This window comes from Pelecanus crispus, chromosome 1, assembly GCF_030463565.1.
Source record: "Pelecanus crispus isolate bPelCri1 chromosome 1, bPelCri1.pri, whole genome shotgun sequence".
Taxonomy (NCBI): domain Eukaryota; kingdom Metazoa; phylum Chordata; class Aves; order Pelecaniformes; family Pelecanidae; genus Pelecanus; species Pelecanus crispus.
In genome coordinates this window covers 49,490,831-49,508,826 of record NC_134643.1, presented here as the reverse complement: position 1 = coordinate 49,508,826, position 17,996 = coordinate 49,490,831, and the positions used below count along the sequence as shown (strand labels likewise).

The following is a 17,996-nucleotide window of genomic DNA, read 5'->3' as shown; positions in this document are numbered from 1 at the left end:
GGCGGGCAGCCTTCCCTGCCTCCCTGCCTGGGGCTGCCTTTGCTGCTCGCCGGGGTGCCGCACGGCCGGGCCTGGGCCACGGACGCCCTGTGCCCAGGGCTGGGGGCCTCCCGCTGCCCGGTTCCGCCTCCGTCAGGGCAGCCGCCTCCGGCCGCCCGCCAGGCTCTGCCTCGGGGCACGGCCTGGGAGCCTGGGGGGGGCCGGGGCCGAGCCCGCGACTGAGGGAGCAGCTGCACTTTGTGTCCCCGTCGGGTTTCTGGTGTACCCCCTCCCCCCACGCACTTCTTAAATAAGTTATCCCAGAGGCTCAGAGCCCCGTCCAACCTCACCTTGAATGTTGCCAGGGATGGGGCCTCCACTGCCTCTCCGGGCAACCTGTTCCAGTACCTCACCACCCTCACTGTGAAAAATGTCTTATGTCCAGTCTGAATCTATCCTCCTTTAGTTTAAAACCATTACTCCTGGTCCTGTCACAACAGGCCTTGCTAAAAAGATTCTCCCCATCCTTCCTGCAGGCCCCCTTTAAGTACTGGAAGGCCACAATAAGGTCTCCCCGCAGCCTCCTCTTCTCCAGGCTGAACAACCCCAACTCTCTCAGCCTGGCCTCATAGGAGCGGTGCTCCAGCCCTCACATCATTTTGGTGATTCTCTTCTGGCCCCACTCCAACAGCTCCATGTCCTTCTTGTGCTGAGGGCCCCAGAGCTGGACGCAGCGCTCCAGGTGAGGTCTCACCAGAGCAGAGCAGAGGGGCAGAATCCCCTCCCTCGACCTGCTGGCCACGCTGCTTTTGATGCAGCCCAGGATACGGTTGGCTTTCTGGGCTGCAAGCGCACATTGCCGGCTCATGTCCAGCTTTTCACCCACCAGTACCCCCAAGTCCTTCTGCGCAGGGCTGCTCTCAATGCCTTCATCCCCCAGCCTGTATTGATATTGGGGGTTGCCCCATCCCAGGTGCAGGACCTTTTGACCACGACCCTCTGGATGCGACCATCCAGCCAATTCCTTATCCACCAAGCGGTCCACCCATCAAATCCATCTCTCTCCAATTTAGAGAGAAGGATGTTGTAGGGGACTGTGTCGAACGCTTTACAGAAGCTTTTAGCACCTTCCCATAGAAGCCACCCCTGTAGACCTCCGCTACCAAAACCCTGCCACACAAACCCAATACATAAGAGCAGGGAGAGGTCACTTCACCCGTGACCGTCACGGGCAAAATGGACTCGACTCGGGGAAGTTAATCGCTTACCAACCAAATCCAAGTTGGACATTGAGAAATAAAACTAGTAAAACCTAAAACATGACAAAAACCAGAATAATCAAACCTTAAACCACCTCTCTGCCACCCCTCCCTTCTTTCTGGGCTCAAGTTCACTCCCGATTTTCCCCTACGTGCTCTCTGTGAGCGGCGCAGGGGTGTGGGGAATGGGGATTGCAGTCGGTTCATCACACTCTTCCTCACCCTCTTCCCCTGCTCCAGCATGGGGTCCCTCCCACAGGAGACAGTCCTCCATGAACTTCCCCAGTTCTTCACAAACTGCTCCAGCCTGGGTCCCTTCCATGGGGTGCAGTCCTTCAGGAGCAGACTCCTCCAGCATGGGTCCCCTGCAGGGTCACAAGTCCTGCCAGCAAACCTGCTCCAGTGCAGGCTTCCCACGGGCTCACAGCCTCCTTCAGGTACATCCCCCTGCTCCAGCGTGGGGTCCTCCCCGGGCTGCAGGTGGATATCTGCTCCACCGTGGCCCTCCATGGGCTGCAGGGGCACAGCCTGCCTCACCATGGGCTTCCACAAAGACAAACCTTATTCTTTGACTGTTTTTAACCAAAATCCTTAAAAACCTTCCTCCTCCTGTGCACACCTCTACAGCCATAAAGAGCCCCTGTTTGGGTAGCTCTGGGCAGCGTTAACACTTTCTTCCAAAGGCTGCTCCTGCCCGCGGACAGTTCAGTGTTCGTGGCCCTCGTCTGCTGTCCTGAATTTCCCTTCCCCTGTGCGCCCCAGTCACTTGCAGGGCTTACGGAACTGGGGCAGCCTTTTCACATCGCTTCTCTGGTCACAGCTCTCGCCAGTCCTCCCCACCTGGACCCCGGTCAGCAGCTTCATTCTGCACTTAGGTGACGCCATTCCTGTAGAAATCACTTTACTCCCGTGCCCCAGTCCCAGCGGCCAGGCGTGCCGGATTTCCCTTTGCAGTCAGTCTCCGGGCCATCCGCTGGTACTTGAGTTACAAAGAAATCGATAGGCTCCTGGAGAGACAAGAAGACTTCCAGTCGTTTCAGTGTCTTCGTACTTCCTCCCCGGCTTGGGGGTAACCACCGCTGAGGCAGCCGTGTAGCAGTTGTGCCCGCGCAGTCACTGGCACCTGAAGCGTTCATCTCCAAGGGAGCTCATGGAAGCAAGAAAAAGCAATGAACCCCAACTGCGTAAGGGTTCCTTAGGTAACAGCTAACAGTGTCCTAACAGGAAGCTGCACAAAGCTTCCCCATCCAAAGCACGAGCTACAGTGAGAAAAACATTGGGGTTTAAGGATTTGGGTTAAAAACAGGCAAAGAATAAGCTTTGTCTTTGTGCTATCAAAGCTTTGTTTCTAACACCACAGCTCCTACGGCAATGAGTTGGGCATTACTTAAGCTGCGCCAAATGGATTTCTTCCATTTTACGTTAAAGAAACACCGGCACGGAACACTCTCTGAAACGGTCCGATTTTCCATACTTTACTCTGAAGCAATGGCGATACGGGAAGATGTCCAGGCTGGACAGGTCCTGAAGCGCCATCATGCTGATGTCAGCGGCTGGAGGAGCGGTTGCCAACCATGGAAAGGTAACATTCCATACCGGACAGCAACTGCCTTCCTCGGTTCAGCAAGCCTGCAGAAGGTGCTCCCTCCTTCGGGGGAGCGTATTGCGCTGTCTGGGGGAGTTTTCTTTCACAAAAGCAGCAGAGCTAAGCTTCTGAGGGTCCAGGCTTTGAAAGGAAACTCCTGCTCTCGGGATTTGCCCGAATGTTGATAGCTTTAACGTTTTCATGTATGTTCTGCCGGTGTTAAGAGAGTGGAGGAGAAGCAGCAGAGGTGAAAATGACCGCAGTTGGGAGTGACCGCTGTTTCCCTTTTTATTCCCCCTACGCACAGGTAAATGGTGTAGATTTGAGAGTGCTTGGTACCCTTGATTTTCCTGACGTATCCGTGTCCCAGCGTGTCTCAGTGGATGGCCCAGCTGTACTGAGTACACTCCAGAAGTGGCGTCTTTTGGAGACGCTGCTCCTAGACCCAGCTGTGAATGCCTGGAGCCGGGTGAAACCGACCTTCAGATAGCAAGAAAGAACCGGCACCCTGGCATTTACAGCTCTCGGCTGGGATGTGGTTCACATGCGGGATACAAACCCGAGTTTCTGTGTTCAGGGGAACGCTCATGAGCACTTGCCTCTTTGCAATTACGGGTTTACCATGTGCTTGAGGAAGATGCCTCAGGTTATAAGGATAAGTGAATGGCGTAATCAGAGATGATGCTAAAATCTCTGAACTTTAATAAGGCACAGATACAGAAAAGTGGTTTTAAGTATGACTAACCAAAGTGCCTCTCGTTGTGAAAGCGCTCTCTCTGCAATATTGTGCAGACTTTTTAGCTGGCGACATACCGATCAATCGAGGGAGAGCAGCACTGTCATTATACATATGAGCAAAGCAGCAATAATTGAGGAAATAATTAAACCAATCCATGCTGGTAGTTTTTTCCCAATTAGCCTTTAAAGATCACTTTAAATGTTCTAAAGTATCAGAACGTGCTCCCACAATATCTCCGTCAGTTGTTCACAGCACTACACCGTGTAGTAATCCATTTAGTCCTTTCTTGTTGTTTTATGTACAAGGTCTGAAAACTCTTTCCTCCTGCAGCCAAAGTACACCAACATCTCCTGTTTCTGGGAAACGCAACCCTTAGGCTGTGTGAGGATCAGCTGCCCCTTCCATCATAGCAAACCTCGTAGTATAAAAGGACTCTTTTTGCCACCTACTAACAGTGAGTAACCATAGTTTCTCAACAACTTGGTCCTTAGAGTAAGTAAATACACAAAAATGGCCTTCCAGTGCTTACGTAATAGATATTAAGGTCCAGAAACGTACCATGGCAAATCAACTGCGTATCATCTGCTATCCCAGCAAGTTCAAGGCAGCAAAGAAAGGAACAGTCCTGGCATTTGAGTAGGGGTGCCACAGGAATATTTCTTTAGCTGTCATGTTACCGATCGTCCTACCCATTGGTGACATGTCACGTGGAGTAAAAATGTTGCTTTACTTGGGTATTGGCTAGATTAAATCTCTCCAGTAGTGAACATGGTTCGTAGGCAGGAAATCATTTAACAGAAGTGAAAAGCAGCGTGTGTGGTGGGGGGAGGAGGCTGGTAGGGCCACTAGTAGCAGTATCTGTTGCAAGAGCACAACATGGTACATGGATGAGACACCCCTTGTGTAGGTAACATCCGATTCGGGAGCTGTGTGTGCAGCTGCATTTCCAGTTCATCGATGTGAATAACATTGATCAGGCTTGATCATTGCATGCAGGCTACTGAAGTAGAGTAACAGTGCGTAAGGCAGTAGAGTATGTGAAAATCAGATTATTTATGGAGAAAACCACCGTTGCACATTGGGTTTTTTGGAGAACTTGAGTACTCTTTCTCTGAGTGCCCATGCTGCATGGTTTTTTCATATTCCCTGTAGCTGCAAGATGCTCTTTTGCCAACCTCCGCAGAAGATTTTGCCTAAGAGGCACAGTCTGTCTAGTTAATGATTCTTTCAGTGCGCTAATGATTTCAGAACTATACCTGCTGCTCTGAACCTGGATTTGATATTCTAGTTCCCTCCTGTAAAAATGATGTTCTTTTCTGCAGATGCCCCATTGCAGCAGGGTGCCCAAGAAGGCATTCTGCATCCAGCCCATCGTCAAGGATCACTCAGAAATCAAGAGGATATTTTACTACCAATTCACCCTCCACTGATTATAAACCTCAGTGACGAAGAGGACGATCAAGAGGACGATCAAGAGAACTGTAAACAGCTTTTTCTTTCCTTTACAAGGAAGTAGAATGGGTTTTTTGATACTTCACAACTCCTTTATTACAACAACCTTCAAACTATTGTAACTTGTAGTCACCAGATGGGAGTGGGGCACCATTTTCTCACTCCTGGGGAACACCCAGCTGTATATTTCAATTGTGGTATAATTCACATACCTCTTTTTCATTAAATAGAGTTTAAAATGTGATCCACAATTCAGACGGCCATCAAACACTCTTCAAAATTTCTCAGAACTCAGGGACAAAATTACAAGTTTAGGAGGTACTTCTTTCCTGGGAAAGAAACTTTTGAACAGGGGCTGTACACACTCATCACCGAAGGTGAAGTCACAGGCTGGGTGACAAAAGATACTTGTGTGACTTCAACTTCAATCATTTCTTCAGCCCATTTCCTAAACTCCGTAGGCAGTCTCATTTTGTTACAGAAAGTTATTCTTCAATCTAGCCAAGAGAGTCCATACAACACTCTTCACTAGTTTACCTGAATGCGTACGTATTTATAGACCTATCTTTGATTTTTTTAAAGTGTAGTTAAGCTAGTGAATGTATCTCACTTGGAGATGAGAGATTCGTAGGGAAGGAACGAATTGCACATTCCCGGGCAGTGAAAGCGAGAGAACGACCTACTCTCATGCGTGCACTCCGCAAATTACTCTGCTAGTTCTCAGGCAGCCCCAAGCTCCGTTTCATTTTCCCCTGCCCTTCGGGTTGGCTGGCAGGGCTGCCTGGAAGTGCTTCCGAACTGGGTTTCAGTCGGAGTAAGCCACATTCCTTGAAACAACATACAAAGTAGGGCTTTGCTAATCTCAGTAGTCTTTACTGAGACAGGTAAGGAGTGCTCACTTCACCAGCTCTGCGGGCACACATTACAGGGCAGTAACTTTGGGCAGAGGTCTCGTGACAAGCACTCCCTGGTGACATGTTGAATCAAACACCTCATATTAAGGAAGCATTTTTCTGTCCAGAAAATTCATTCTGGTCTCTGGTTATTAAGAATTGTTGAAGGGCTTTGTATAGCTCTCTAGGAATCCTTTACAAATCTTTCCTACAGATGTTTCTAACTGGGTGCCTAGGACTGCTGCAGATATTGAAGAGGAAAGAGCAGTAAAGGAAATCTGCTATAAATCTGGTAAATATGCAGCCAGTCACTCTTTCCTCAACAGCAATGCTGCCAAAAGAGTAACCTTTGGTGTTTTTTTCCCTTTTGGGGTATGTTTAGGAGCGTATTACAGGACTCAGTACCCTCACGAACACCAGTCGACAACAACTGTGTCTTCACCTCAGGAAAATGAGCTACTACCCTTGGAAGCTACCGAGCGAGACTTGCAGAAAGGCAAGTACTTCTCACCTTCTTGGACAACGTTTACCACCTTTTAAGTTACTGTTACAGGGAGAAACTATGACAGAGTTTTAAAAGAGAGCATATTACAAGGAGCGTAAAAATACTTCACTCGTTTTTCCCCATATATATACACAGACACACACAGTGTCACACAGGTGGTGACTGCCTGCATCGCTTGTAGATGGAAAAAGTAGAAACAGGCTACTGACCCCATGGGTACTTTCCTGAGATACACAACATAGGTATTTCCTATAATTTTTCTTCACGATCAAGACTTATGTAGCCTAATTTTAACCACCCTACGGTTAGGAAAGGAGTTTAAATTTCTCAGCTAGGCGCTCTCTTGTAAATGGAGAGAGACAGGCACTCTCACGGGGCTATTTATTGCATCATAAGGTAGTGCCACAGAAAGGTGAGATGAGTCGCTTTCCCAGAGGTGCTCCGTGCTCTCTGCTGCCTGTCTTGGTCTCTCGATGACACAACGTAGCGATACATCAAACTTCTATATAACTAAATTTAGATTAAACAAATACCCCCTTTAAGTGTCTTTTAGTAACAAAAGAGTTCCAATTCCTTTTGAATGCTGGGCTTTACCCAACATAGTTAAGGTCAAAGGAATACAAATTAATCAACATTTACCGCCCTTATTATGTTTCTCCCTCATTCTTGACCAAGTGGCATGACTGAAAAAAAAATCTGTATCCCTTTTTTTTACTGAGTAAGTAACAGTATAATTCCATTTTAGGAGAGAGAGAGACACATTCCTACAATAACAAGACACCAGAGTAATCCGTAGCTCGGTCACCAAAAATTGCTGGGCAGAAAAATGATCTGCTACTTTTCATTAAAAAGAATATTCTTCTCCATTTTGTGTAAATTTCAGGGATAAAATCTTGATCATACTGTTTTACGTAACAATAGATTGGAGTAGGAAGATGTGCTAATAAGAAATGGGAAGAGAGAAATTGTCTCCCTTACAAATAATAACGGTAGGTGAAGTCATGGGCTTTCGACTGACAGTTTTTGCCAGCCTGACTTGTTCAAGAGAACTGGGCACAACTATTTTCTTCTCATTTCGGCATTTGAAATGTTTGTCTAAAACAGTTTTGATAAGCTATAGCTAAATACTTGCCAGAAATATTTAGACTATAGACAAGGAAACCAGTAACAAACACATGAATATAGCTTTTAAGACATGCCTTTATTTATCATTAGATACATTCCGGGAAAAAGGATAGAGATCTCTCCCCAAAGCTTTTCTTCAATTCAGTTCTCTGAGGCTTTAGGTACTAGGATGACATGCATCTTCAAAATACCTTAAATTCCATCAGGTAGGATTCCTATACATCATTCATGAAAAGCGAGAAGCTAAAGAGCAAGCAGGTAATCGGTAGCTGGTTCTTTACTTTGGAGCCACAGTCGCCCCTAAGCTGTGTATTATGGTATTTTCTCAGAGAGCGTGAGGGTGACACATCAGGTGCTCAGGTTGCTCTAGACAGGATCCAAGTAACTAACAAAGGAGAAAGAAGAATATAAACCCAGAGGTGGTTAAAGGAAATTGCACTGAACTAATCCCTAGCTCAGAGGGGTGGGAGGAAGAGAATGGCAGTGCCATTCCCTGGGCTTACACACAAGCAGCTAAAAGATTCCTTCTCTTGCCTTTCCAGGTGATGGGACTACAGTTCCTACAAAACGGAATCATACAAAAAGAGAAGGAGAGAGTACAGGAAGGAGAGTACCAACAGAGAGTGTTCCCAGAACAGACCGCAGACCCTCTGAAAATGGAGGTAAGGGACTTGAGCATCATCAGCTTCTCTTTGCTGAGCATCCTGTGGGAAATACAATAACTGAATGTCCTTGGATCGGGCTATCCACAAAGAACAAGTTTTAGTCTTGGCTTCCAGCCTCCAGTCTCCTGCAATATGTCAAGTTTTGAGTTAACAGCACAACAGGTTTGTTTCCGTTTGCTTTTCCACTTTCAGGAATTCACACTTCAGACCCCAGAGTAAAACCAAGTTACCAACAAAGGGGTCAAGGTAAGGACAATGAAACAGCTGCTTCTATTCCTTACACGAGAGAAACTGGAAGAAAGACTTATGTCAATTCTTCAGAGCCTCGAAGATCAGCATACGTGGTCTACCGTTCTGTCACCGTCACCCAAGAACCAAAGCTCAATGGATCTACAGGTGGGTTCCTGCTTACACAGGATTCTCAAAATGCCTCAAATATCCCTGTCCGTATTGCTCTGCTTCCTGTTTTGTCCCTGCAGGTGAATATGAAGCTATGTATGTAACTTTGATCCAGCATAATTTTCACAAGTAGACTGCAGCAGTACCCGTAGACAGAAATGGAAAGCTTTATAAAGCTTCACACTCAGTCAGGCAGAACATTCATGAACAGTAGTTTAGACACCTTCATAGCAGGAATTCACTTCTCTGCCCAACAAAGACCAATGAATGCAACGGTGTGCCAATGCGCACGAATATCCTGATCCCTGCTTTTTACAGCATCCTTTGTGATTTGTTGTTTTGGAAATATTTCATAAACCTCAGAATAGTCCACCTTTAGCTTCTCGATTTACTCTAAATATTCATTGTAGGAGAAGTAGTTTTGCAGTCTTTTTCCTCTCCAGAAATGTTTCTTGTTCATCTTTTTTCCTCCCAACAGGGGACGAAGGAATGACCTTGCCTTGCACGGTATTTTTCCACAACCAGGATTTCACTGCAGTTTTCATTAGGATGGAGTTACGATTGCTTTCATTATTTAGGATTATGCTTCATCTTGAATAAGCAAGGGCTTATTCAAACTTCTCTTATCGATTTAAAGGCACGGTAATTTTTTGTGATTTATATATTTTTTTTTTCCACATTGTTTGTGTTGGACAGAGGACTGAATTCATTCTTCCTGCCATTCCTGCAGGAAGATAGTTGCACTCACCTTTTTTCCATCTTTGAAACACTCTCCTGTCCTCTTGATAGCATGTGCTATGTCATCAATTTGACAGTTTCCAACTTTCCAGGTTAAAAAAGGATAGCGCATCTCAAAAAAGAGGCGATTGGCATTTCTGTCATCAGAACAACCGCTACCATTTTCGCTGCCTTTCTTTTCAGCAGCACCTGAGCCATATGGTGGGAAATGCTCCAAACAAAAGAATCAGCTTGACACCAAGAGAAGATTCTGGACCCAAACAGAAAACTACGGTAATACTTACATGTTGTGCATAAACTGAAAGTTTTAGGATTATTGTGCAATGAAGAATTTGAATTCATGGAATTAAGCTGGAATTAACAGAAAACCAGAGTATTAATAATACTCAATTTTAACCAAATTTGACAGAAAACGCGTACTCATTGGGTAGCATACTCTGAAGCAAAATCAACTGCCTAGCACAAAAACTCTGCTTGCACAAGCAGAGGCCAACACGGAGATTGGCTTATGGATGCATTTAATCGAAAGGCAGTTGATGGCTTTGGAAAGGTTTTCACCACAGGAACAGTCACTTTGTTCGAGTCACGGGTGTCCGTGCCAGAATCGCCTCGTTTGGAAGATCCTGTGAGCCCAATGGAAACGCTGCAAGGGATCTTTCAAGTGCTAGACAGAAAGTCTGTATTGAACGCTAGCTTGTATTTCAGAGGTGCTGTATCATTCACCTGACGCATTCACTGATGCTTCAGCTAACGTAATATTTTAAAGTCACATATCAGGCTAAGAGAGTCTTTCCTGCAATTGGAGCTGAAATTAAGAGACAATGTCTATGTTTTTTCTGTAGACAAATACAATTCAGGATCCCATAATGCACCAACCTGGAGGAAAAGAAAGCCACATGCAAAAACCTTCTCCAAGTTTAAAACAACCATTCAGGTAACTGCTTGATAGACAGTTTTACAAGTCACTCTTCGCAGCAAGAGCAACATGTCTCTCCCCACCTACAAAAGGGAGAATTGCTCTTAAAACCTCCCCAACCAAAACCCACAAGATCCTAAGCAATGCTGAGTAGTCTGAAAGAGCAGTTAATAGTTTTGTGTGTTTGCGGACATGTCATTTTGCCTGTATGACTAACCCACCATTTCTAGTATTTTCACAATACTACTGATTTTACAAAAGCAAAAGAGGTACCTGCAGTGCCATGCTCAGCGTTAGGCCGCTTTGATTCCAGTCTGAGACGCAAATTCTGTTGAGGCACCACAGAGATGCAAAGCACCTAAAGGCACCCTCTGTAATCCCTCGCCAGGCTCGCTACCGTATCTGGTTTCTCTGTGCAAGTACCACATGGTTCTCAAACATCTGCTCGGGAAGCTTTTAGAGGAAAAAGACTGCAACGGAACATTCTGAAACATGGGCAAATGATATTAGGATGATTTTTTTTTTTATTATTTCCCCTGTTGCTTCTGCAAGCCTTGAAAGTTTACTACTTAAAATGTTTCTGAAAGAGCATGTAGTTCCACTCTAATCACTTATGCACAAAACATCCCGTGTATCTATTTTGACTGCAGAGCCAAGAAGACATGGAAATGAATAGAAAAGGAGAACGATATGTAGACAGGAGAAAGAGAGGAAGCGAGTGCATCAATCTACAGGAAAAATCTAAACGGAAATAAGGACCCTAGCAACTGGACATCCAACGAGGATAAAATTGCACATTCCAAAAATAAGATGTAGGAAGTACAGTGTAATGTTTTGAAACTGACAAAAATTGAAATTTGTGTTTAAAAATAGCATCCCTATATTCATAGGTGTACAATGAATGTACCCAATAGAAATAAAGACGTAGTCTGCTTTATGTACTTTACTTCCCTTGCTTGTAACAGGACTGTAATTTGTTAAAATAAAAATAAATTCCGTTGAGCTTTGACTATGTTGAATTGTCAAGCAGAAAAATACGCCTCTTTTGAACTCCTCTTGCAACTTCAACGGTCTTTGCAGAAAACTCTGCACCTCCAATCAACAAGACATCCTCCTCTCCCCAATTCCTACCCCCACCTCCGTACCCGGCAGCGCCCCGGGCACGGAGGAGCGAGTGATCCACAACACAGCTGGCCTGAGCAGGCGCAGGCTGCGCTGTGCCGTGCTGCGGCTGAGGGAACGGGGCTTGTTTAGCCTGGAGAAAAGGAGGCTGCGCAGAGACCTGACCCCTCTCTGCAACCACCTGAAAGGAGGCTGTAGCCAGGTGGGTGCCGGTCTCTTTTCCCAGGTCACAAGCGACAGCAAGAGAGGAAACGGACTCAGGTTGCGCCAGGGGAGGCTTAGATTGGCTATTAGGAAACATTTCTTCCCCAAAAGGGTTGTCAAGCACTGGAGCAGGCTGCCCAGGGAAGCGGCTGAGTCCCCATCCCTGGAGGTATTTAAAAGACGCGCACACGGGGCGCTTAGGGACGTGGCTTAGCGGTGGACTCGGCAGCGCCAGGTTAACCGCTGGACTCCATGATCTCAAGGGTCTTCCCTAACCTAAATGATTCGATGATTATGCAACAAATACATGGCTCAGCCAGACACTGAGAGTGTCTGCGAGGTGTTAACTGCTCCTGGCTCAATCAGGGCAAGGGAAGTGATCAGCGCTTTGTCCGATCAAATCCTTAGTTAAGATTTCCCTTTCACAGCTTCAAAGGCACCAAGAGCCATGAAAATAAGAAACACAGGTGCCTCTTCTCCAGATCACAGATGCATCCCCTATGAAACCACCCAATCCATCCCCTATGAAATTACCTAATCCCCTTCAGCCTGGTTGTCTCTGTCATTAGGGCCCCAAAGAGGAGTCAAAGGAAACTGAGGATATTCAACCTGTCATGCAGCCAGGCCCCAAAGATTGCATTGCTGTGTTTTCATAGACTCGCTGCACCACAGATCCCACACACACGTTTAAACTAACAGTAATTGAAAGTAAGCCTTGCGATACAAGAATCCTTTAAAACTTTTTTCAGCTCCTTTGTTGGGCTTTCAGTCCAGCCTGGCCCACAGAGAGGCTTGCCCAAGAGTTTCCAGGGGGATAAAACCCGCACTTTACTGAGGTAACCATACCCTGCAGAGGACTGACATCAACTACACAAAAGGCAGGATGGGAATTCTCATTTGTCACTAGAGGAATTTTATATCAAAAAGACACCATTGAAATGCATAAATTAATTACTGCACAGGAATCTAAAAATCTGTTTGTAGAATCTTGCCTAGTTTAGCACAAAGTTTCCGTACAAGTTCAGGTAAAGGCAAGAAACCCAGTGATGCCGTGAACCGCAGTCTTCTCGCTTCCTCCCAACCTCCCTACCTTTTCAGTAGCAATGGCAGTGTATATATCTGCCTCTAGTGCCATTCCAGTTATGGTTTCAGTTGCCAAAACTTGACAGGGCTGAAAAGAAGACAGGTATTTTAAACCCACATCATGGCTATGTTACTGCCTTCTACACCCATGCATTCTCGCTCCTTCCAGCCGGCCTTTCCAAGCCCAGTATCAGGCATTATATTGCTGATGCCTAATACAAACTCCTTCCTTCAAGACAGGGCAGTTTGGAAAATGCTCAAAGACAAAAGAACAAAGGCAACCTATTTGCAAACTCTCTCCCTCTCTTCCATTCTTCATTAGCACCGAGAGATGACTTTGCCTTCCACTTCACATAGCGCATATAAGCTGCAAGGGTTCCAGCCCTACGCTCCACAACTTTGAGATGTGCCTTCCTCTGTTACGATGCAATAGAAAGTCATCATGACTAGCTGCTCTGAGCTTTCACTTTGGCGCCAAAAAACAAAATACTTCGTAGCAGTGCTCTCAACTAAACACTTTGCTGCTTAAAAAGAGCAAAGACACAAGTGATCTGAGGGGTCTGAAACAAAGACCCAGCCACAACCAGCCCACAGTTCTAGGAGGGCTTCTGTAACAGCTTCACTGCAAACATGGCATCAGGTGGGTTTCGATTCCACTCTATTGCTCTACCATCATCACCCTCCCTGCTCTCTCCCCAGTCAAGTTTGACCTGTAAGCTGGTCACGGTCTCTCTCTGCTACCAAAACACAAAGCAAGTCCTTGTCCTGCAAAAGTCTTGAAACAGAATTTGGAATTCATAAGATGAGGAGCTCCTACACGCTTTTGTGACACTACATCGCTGCTTTATGTTTTAGTCATCACATTTCTAACCATAACCTACAGCATACATGAAGATTTCATGAAGATTACATGAAAAAGAAAATTTTCAGGGTACTGAGAAAACATTCCTGTTGGTTTTCCAAACCTAGCCCCACCTTCTTCCCTAGCAGTCATAACCCCCTGCGTTATCCCTGCCTGCGCTTTGGAAAACAAAAAAAATAGCATATACCAGTTCCAGATCTAATCCCCTCTCGCCTTTTTCTCTATGAACAAACAACAATTTAGGGACTGTCGTGGTTTAAACCCAGCCAGCAACTAAGCACCACACAGCAGCTCGCTCGCTCGCTGGCTGGCGCACTCCCCCCCACTGGGATCGGGGACAAAATTGGAAGGGTGAAAGGGAGAAAACTCACGGGTTGAGATTAAGACAGTTTAATAGGTAAAGCTAAGGCTGCACACGCAAGCAAAGCAAAACAAGGACTCATCCACTACTGCCCATCCGCAGGCAGGTGTTCAGCCATCTCCAGGAAAGCAGGGCTCCATCACGCGTAATGGTTACTTGGCAAGACAAACGCCGTCACTCCCCACGTCCCCCTCTTCCTTCTTCTTCCCCCAGCTTTACGTGCTGAGCATAACATCCCATGGGATGCGACATCCCTTTCGCCAGCTGCGGTCAGCTCTCCCAGCCCTCTCCCCTCCCAGCTTCTCACGCACCCCCAGCCTACTCCCTGCTGGGGGGCACGGGGTGAGAACCACAAAAGGCCTTGACTCTGCCTGAGCACTGCTCAGCGCTAACGAAAACACCCCTGGGTTACCAACACTGCTGCCAGCACAAATCCAAAGCACAGCCCCGTCCTAGCTCCTGTGGAGAAAATTAACTCTATGCCAGCCAAAACCAGCTCAGGGAGGTGCCCTCACCTGCCCATTACCAAGATGCTCTTGGTGCTGGCAGCTGAACAACTAAGTTACTGACGTGCTGGCCATCCTTGCAGCTCCTCCAGCCTCCCTTTCGTGACACACGGCGGGAAAAGGAAAAAAACAAACAAAAAAAAGAAGCAGAGGGAGACAAGGTTATTTCTTCCCCACGTGGCCTGGGCCACGGACGCCCTCTGCCCAGGGCTGGGGGCCTCCCGCTGCCCGGTTCCGCCTCCGTCAGGGCAGCCGCCTCCGGCCGCCCGCCAGGCTCTGCCTCGGGGCACGGCCTGGGAGCCTGGGGGGGCCGGGGCCGAGCCTGCGACTGAGGGAGCAGCTGCACTTTGTGTCCCCGTCGGGTTTTTGGTGTGCCCCCCACACACACACACGCACTTCTTAAATATGTTATCCCAGAGGCTCAGAGCCCCGTCCAACCTCACCTTGAATGTTGCCAGGGATGGGGCCTCCACTGCCTCTCCGGGCAACCTGTTCCAGTGCCCCACCACCCTCACTGTGAAAAATTTCTTATGTCCAGTCTGAATCTATCCTCCTTTAGTTTAAAACCATTACTCCTGGTCCTGTCACAACAGGCCTTGCTAAAAAGATTCTCCCCATCCTTCCTGCAGGCCCCCTTTCAGTACTGGAAGGCCGCAATAAGGTCTCCTCGCAGCCTCCTCTTCTCCAGGCTGAACAACCCCAACTCTCTCAGCCTGGCCTCGTAGGAGCGGTGCTCCAGCCCTCGGATCATTTTGGTGACTCTCTTCTGGCCCCACTCCAACAGCTCCATGTCCTTCTTGTGCTGAGGGCCCCAGAGCTGGACGCAGCGCTCCAGGTGAGGTCTCACCAGAGCAGAGCAGAGGGGCAGAATCCCCTCCCTCGACCTGCTGGCCACGCTGCTTTTGATGCAGCCCAGGATTCGGTTGGCTTTCTGGGCTGCAAGCGCACATTGCCGGCTCATGTCCAGCTTTTCACCCACCAGTACCCCCAAGTCCTTCTGCGCAGGGCTGCTCTCAATGCCTTCATCCCCCAGCCTGTATTGATATTGGGGGTTGCCCCATCCCAGGTGCAGGACCTTTTGACCACGACCCTCTGGATGCGACCATCCAGCCAATTCCTTATCCACCAAGTGGTCCACCCATCAAATCCATCTCTCTCCAATTTAGAGAGAAGGATGTTGTAGGGGACTGTGTCGAACGCTTTACAGAAGCTTTTAGCACCTTCCCATAGAAGCCACCCCTGTAGACCTCCGCTACCAAAACCCTGCCACACAAACCCAATACATAAGAGCAGGGAGAGGTCACTTCACCCGTGACCGTCACGGGCAAAATGGACTCGACTCGGGGAAGTTAATCGCTTACCAACCAAATCCAAGTTGGACATTGAGAAATAAAACTAGTAAAACCTAAAACATGACAAAAACCAGAATAATCAAACCTTAAACCACCTCTCTGCCACCCCTCCCTTCTTTCTGGGCTCAAGTTCACTCCCGATTTTCCCCTACGTGCTCTCTGTGAGCGGCGCAGGGGTGTGGGGAATGGGGATTGCAGTCGGTTCATCACACTCTTCCTCACCCTCTTCCCCTGCTCCAGCATGGGGTCCCTCCTACGAGAGACAGTCCTCCATGAACTTCCCCAGTTCTTCACAAACTGCTCCAGCCTGGGTCCCTTCCATGGGGTGCAGTCCTTCAGGAGCAGACTCCTCCAGCATGGGTCCCCTGCAGGGTCACAAGTCCTGCCAGCAAACCTGCTCCAGTGCAGGCTTCCCACGGGCTCACAGCCTCCTTCAGGTACATCCCCCTGCTCCAGCGTGGGGTCCTCCCCGGGCTGCAGGTGGATATCTGCTCCACCGTGGCCCTCCATGGGCTGCAGGGGCACAGCCTGCCTCGCCATGGGCTTCCACAAAGACAAACCTTATTCTTTGACTGTTTTTAACCAAAATCCTTAAAAACCTTCCTCCTCCTGTGCACACAGCTCTACAGCCATAAAGAGCCCCTGTTTGGGTAGCTCTGGGCAGCGTTAACACTTTCTTCCAAAGGCTGCTCCTGCCCGCCGGACAGTTCAGTGTTCGTGGCCCTCGTCTGCTGTCCTGAATTTCCCTTCCCCTGTGTGCCCCAGTCACTTGCAGGGCTTACGGAACTGGGGCAGCCTTTTCACATCGCTTCTCTGGTCACAGCTCTCGCCAGTCCTCCCCACCTGGACCCCGGTCAGCAGCTTCATTCTGCACTTAGGTGACACCATTCCTGTAGAAATCACTTTACTCCCGTGCCCCAGTCCCAGCGGCCAGGCGTGCCGGATTTCCCTTTGCAGTCAGTCTCCGGGCCATCCGCTGGTACTTGAGTTACAAAGAAATCGATAGGCTCCTGGAGAGACGAGAAGACTTCCAGTCGTTTCAGTGTCTTCGTACTTCCTCCCCGGCTTGGGGGTAACCACCGCTGAGGCAGCCGTGTAGCAGTTGTGCCCGCGCAGTCACTGGCACCTGAAGCGTTCATCTCCAAGGGAGCTCATGGAAGCAAGAAAAAGCAATGAACCCCAACTGCGTAAGGGTTCCTTAGGTAACAGCTAACAGTGTCCTAACAGGAAGCTGCACAAAGCTTCCCCATCCAAAGCACGAGCTACAGTGAGAAAAACATTGGTTTTTAAGGATTTTGGTTAAAAACAGTCAAAGAATAAGCTTTGTCTTTGTGCTATCAAAGCTTTGTTTCTAACACCACAGCTCCTACGGCAATGAGTTGGGCATTACTTAAGCTCCGCCAAATGGATTTCTGCCATTTTACGTTAAAGAAACACCGGCACGGAACACTCTCTGAAACGGTCCGATTTTCCGTACTTTACTCTGAAGCAATGGCGATACGGGAAGATGTCCAGGCTGGACAGGTCACATAGAACCATTATGCTGATGTCAGCGGCTGGAGGAGCGGTTGCCAACCATGGAAAGGTAACATTCCATACCGGACAGCAACTGCCTTCCTCGGTTCAGCAAGCCTGCAGAAGGTGCTCCCTCCTTCGGGGGAGCGTATTGCGCTGTCTGGGGGAGTTTTCTTTCACAAAAGCAGCAGAGCTAAGCTTCTGAGGGTCCAGGTTTTGAAAGGAAACTCCTGCTTTCGGGATTTGCCCGAATGTTGATAGCTTTAACGTTTTCATGTATGTTCTGCCGGTGTTAAGAGAGTGGAGGAGAAGCAGCAGAGGTGAAAATGACCGCAGTTGGGAGTGACCGCTGTTTCCCTTTTTATTCCCCCTACGCACAGGTAAATGGTGTAGATTTGAGAGTGCTTGGTACCCTTGATTTTCCTGACGTATCCGTGTCCCAGCGTGTCTCAGTGGATGGCCCAGCTGTACTGAGTACGCTCCAGAAGTGGCGTCTTTTGGAGACGCTGCTCCTAGACCCAGCTGTGAATGCCTGGAGCCGGGTGAAACCGACCTTCAGATAGCAAGAAAGAACCGGCACCCTGGCATTTACAGCTCTCGGCTGGGATGTGGTTCACATGCGGGATACAAACCCGAGTTTCTGTGTTCAGGGGAACACTCATGAGCACTTGCCTCTTTGCAATTACGGGTTTACCATGTGCTTGAGGAAGATGCCTCAGGTTATAAGGATAAGTGA

The 17,996-nt window shown here is 48.0% G+C and overlaps 1 protein-coding gene across 1 annotated transcript; it reads left to right on the top strand.

Annotated features, from left to right (window-relative positions):
* Positions 1-3,486: 3,486 nt before the first annotated feature.
* Positions 3,487-11,010, top strand: LOC142597285 (uncharacterized protein C12orf50 homolog). Its single transcript, XM_075704492.1, has 9 exons — positions 3,487-3,491; positions 3,868-4,016; positions 4,885-5,043; positions 6,122-6,199; positions 6,290-6,403; positions 8,080-8,199; positions 8,395-8,598; positions 10,182-10,273; positions 10,906-11,010. Exons 1-9 carry the CDS (start codon positions 3,487-3,489, stop codon positions 11,008-11,010), a joined length of 1,026 nt encoding a protein of 341 aa, XP_075560607.1.
* The last annotated feature ends 6,986 nt before the right edge of the window (positions 11,011-17,996 follow it).

What these genes read in the sequence shown, in the direction of transcription:
- LOC142597285 (XM_075704492.1), top strand. An exon ending in CGAGCGAGACTTGCAGAAAG is followed by an intron (nt 6,404 to 8,079) that starts GCAAGTACTTCT and finishes TTGCCTTTCCAG; the next exon opens with GTGATGGGACTACAGTTCCT. An exon ending in CAGACCCTCTGAAAATGGAG is followed by an intron (nt 8,200 to 8,394) that starts GTAAGGGACTTG and finishes TTCCACTTTCAG; the next exon opens with GAATTCACACTTCAGACCCC.